The following is a 2,983-nucleotide window of genomic DNA, read 5'->3' as shown; positions in this document are numbered from 1 at the left end:
TCAGTAATGCTAATTCCCATATTCAGTGATCTCAGTGATGCTAATTCCCATTCTGTGATCTCAGTAATGCTATTTCCCATATTCAGTGATCTCAGTGATGCTAATTCCCATTCTGTGATCTCAGTAATGCTAATTCCCATATTCAGTGATCTCAGTAATGCTAATTCCCATATTCAGTGATCTCAGTAATGCTAATTCCCATATTTAGTGATCTCAGTAATGCTAATTCCCATATTCAGTGATCTCAGTGATGCTAATTCCCATTCTGTGATCTCAGTAATGCTAATTCCCATATTCTGTGATCTCAGTAATGCTAATTCCCATATTCTGCGATTTTAGTAATCCTAATTCCCATCCATCCGATCCTCTAATTCTGCAAATCTCAGCCAGTCCTCTTTCCACGACAATATTGAGTAAGCTACGACTTCGAGTCTCCATATATATCTCCAGATCAATGTTTATGGCAGGAATGTTGGGGGGAAAAGGGGGTTTCAAAATGCTCTGCTTGATAGACCCTCCAGAAATAGATCCTCCAGGTACTTTGGGTCTTACGGGGAAGATCATTCAAGAAGGAAGGATTATTTCGAACCAATTCCTGATGTGTATGTCTGTATGTCCTAAGACTCGCATGAAATGCGACGGTCTTGGAGACGTGTGTCTGTGTGTGTGTGTGTGTGTGTACAGTCGCCAGAAGTAATAGTCGCCAGGAGCAACAGTCGCCAGAAGTAATAGTCGCCAGAAGCAACAGTCGCCAGAGTAACAGCACGTTCCCTCCATCAGGACTTACGTTTATATTCTCTTTCTTTTTTTCCCCCTCCTTCCCTCCGCTTGGCAGCGCTTACGACACTGACCGCTTCATAGCCCCGGACATCGACGCTGTCACGGAGCTCCTGAAGGCGAACAAGGTGTGGATGGCTGTGAGACACCACATCCAGCATTACCACACCGTCCAGGTGAGGCCCAGGAAAGCACTGTGCAGAAGGGGTGGGTGTTCTGGGTTGTGGTGAGAGGGGTTAATGAGGGAGATAAGACTCTACATTAGGCGGGGAGGAAGAACTATTGAAAGGGACTGGGGGAGGTGGAAGGAGACAGAGTACTGAAGACAGAGTTGAGAGGGGAGAGCGAGCGTCGGAGGCTCTCCTGGGAAAAAACAGAGTGGGGGGAGCGAGCGTCGGAGGCTCTCCTGGGAAAAACAGACGCTGGGAGAAAGGAAAACGGAGGTAAAATCAAACAAAAACACAGTAAAAAGAAAACAAAGATATGAAGACTATGTTAGCAAAGATAAGGAATTTAAAGATAAGCGTATTGATCTATGACATTGGCACTATATAAGTGAGCTAGACCAGTGATAGGGAGATGTATTGATCACCACAATCACTTACACAACGACCTCTGATCACCACAAGTCAAATCACAAATACGGTAAAATACCTAAGCATTTCTTGAAACCTTACGCAGACTATAACCCTAATGGTCCCAACTTCTGCTGACGGTGCCCCCTCCTCCCGCAGGCCGTGGAGACCCGCGTGTTCTCCCCCAGCGCAAGCTACGTGGGCTCTGGCCATCCGCGCCCCAGCAAGCAAGCCCTGAACGGCGGACGGTCGTGCTCGACGGCCCCGCAGACCAAGAGGCAACGGACCTCCTCCAGGAACAGTCACTGAGACGGAGGTCGCCAGCCAGGAGACTCGGTCCTCAAGAAGAAAACTCCAACGAAGAGATGATTCGAATGACGCCTGGAGGAACGCACGGTATGGAGCAGGAACGAGGAGGAGCATCGGTGTTTACATGAACCGCAGCTCGAAGGAACACGACTGAAGACTGATGATAAGATGAAAGTAAGCGACAGGAACACGAGCAAGGAGACTTTATACTAAAGGAATGTCATTTGTGGGAGCACAAGAAGATTTTATACTAAAGGAATGTCAGTTGTGGGAGCACAAGAAGACTTTATACTTAAGGAATGTCAGTTGTAGGAACACAAGAAGATTATATACTAAAGGAATGTCAGTTGTTGGAGCACAAGAAGATTTTATACTAAAGGAATGTCAGTTGTAGGAACACAAGAAGATTATATACTAAAGGAATGTCAGTTGTTGGAGCACAAGAAGATTTTATACTAAAGGAATGTCAGTTGTAGGAACACAAGAAGATTATATACTAAAGGAATGTCAGTTGTTGGAGCACAAGAAGATTTTATACTAAAGGAATGTCAGTTGTAGGAACACAAGAAGACTTTATACTAAAGGAATGTCAGTTGTAGGAAAGCAAGCAATGACTAATGCTATAAAAACATCCATCACTTACACGAACGGGATCTACTTCCTGAAGGAGAAAATCAACACCAATTCAATGTTGTTCACTTTTCATGGGCAAGGGATATATTGACTGGAATGAACAGTCTTTAACGCAACAAATCGTCCTCCAAATAGATTGAAAGTAAATGGATCTCATTCAGTCGCGTCTGGTGCAGAACCTCCAGGAGTCTTGTACCACAAGAGGGAGCAAGCACTCTCAACTCTACATTGGGAACCACAATGATTGAAGACTATATTCTTCTGTTTTGCCTTACAGTCAAACTTACGTGTTGTAGAACAAACACAGACTCTTCTGATGTAAATAATGCCATAAGCTGAGAGGGTTTTCAAGGATCATAATTACTAGGGTATATTAGTGGATTTACGATTTTTTTTGTACTATGATAATTGTTTTATGAGCATGTAACACAATAGGTGTTACGATAAAGCTTTTAGGATAATGTGTATGTGTGTCATTACCTATTTGTGCTGGATGGAGAGGGAGTTTTACATTCGTGGAAACCCCACAATCTCTTAAAATACTTTCTATTATCATACAACTTCTTTAATCTCTGTGAGCTGAGTGCATTAGCCATGTCTTCCTTCCGTCATTCTGTTCCAATCGTCCACAACCCTTATACTGTAAAATACTTCTTTACATCATTTCTTCTTTATTATTATTATCAATA

General features: G+C 43.3%; 1 protein-coding gene across 1 annotated transcript in view; it reads left to right on the top strand.

The window, feature by feature from the left end:
- LOC139753278 (histidine ammonia-lyase-like) overlaps positions 1-2,757 on the top strand; it is a 40,236-nt gene extending 37,479 nt beyond the window's left edge. Inside the window, 2 exon segments of the mRNA XM_071669543.1 lie at positions 836-953; positions 1,512-2,757. Of these exon segments, the coding sequence (XP_071525644.1) occupies positions 836-953; positions 1,512-1,661 (268 nt within the window). The 3' untranslated portion in view covers positions 1,662-2,757.
- Positions 2,758-2,983: the final 226 nt, after the last annotated feature.

The sequence above is a fragment of the Panulirus ornatus genome, chromosome 14, assembly GCF_036320965.1.
Source record: "Panulirus ornatus isolate Po-2019 chromosome 14, ASM3632096v1, whole genome shotgun sequence".
NCBI classification, from domain to species: Eukaryota; Metazoa; Arthropoda; class Malacostraca; order Decapoda; family Palinuridae; genus Panulirus; species Panulirus ornatus.
The sequence above is the reverse complement of the archived record's forward strand: the minus strand, read 5'-3'. Positions and strand labels throughout refer to the sequence as shown.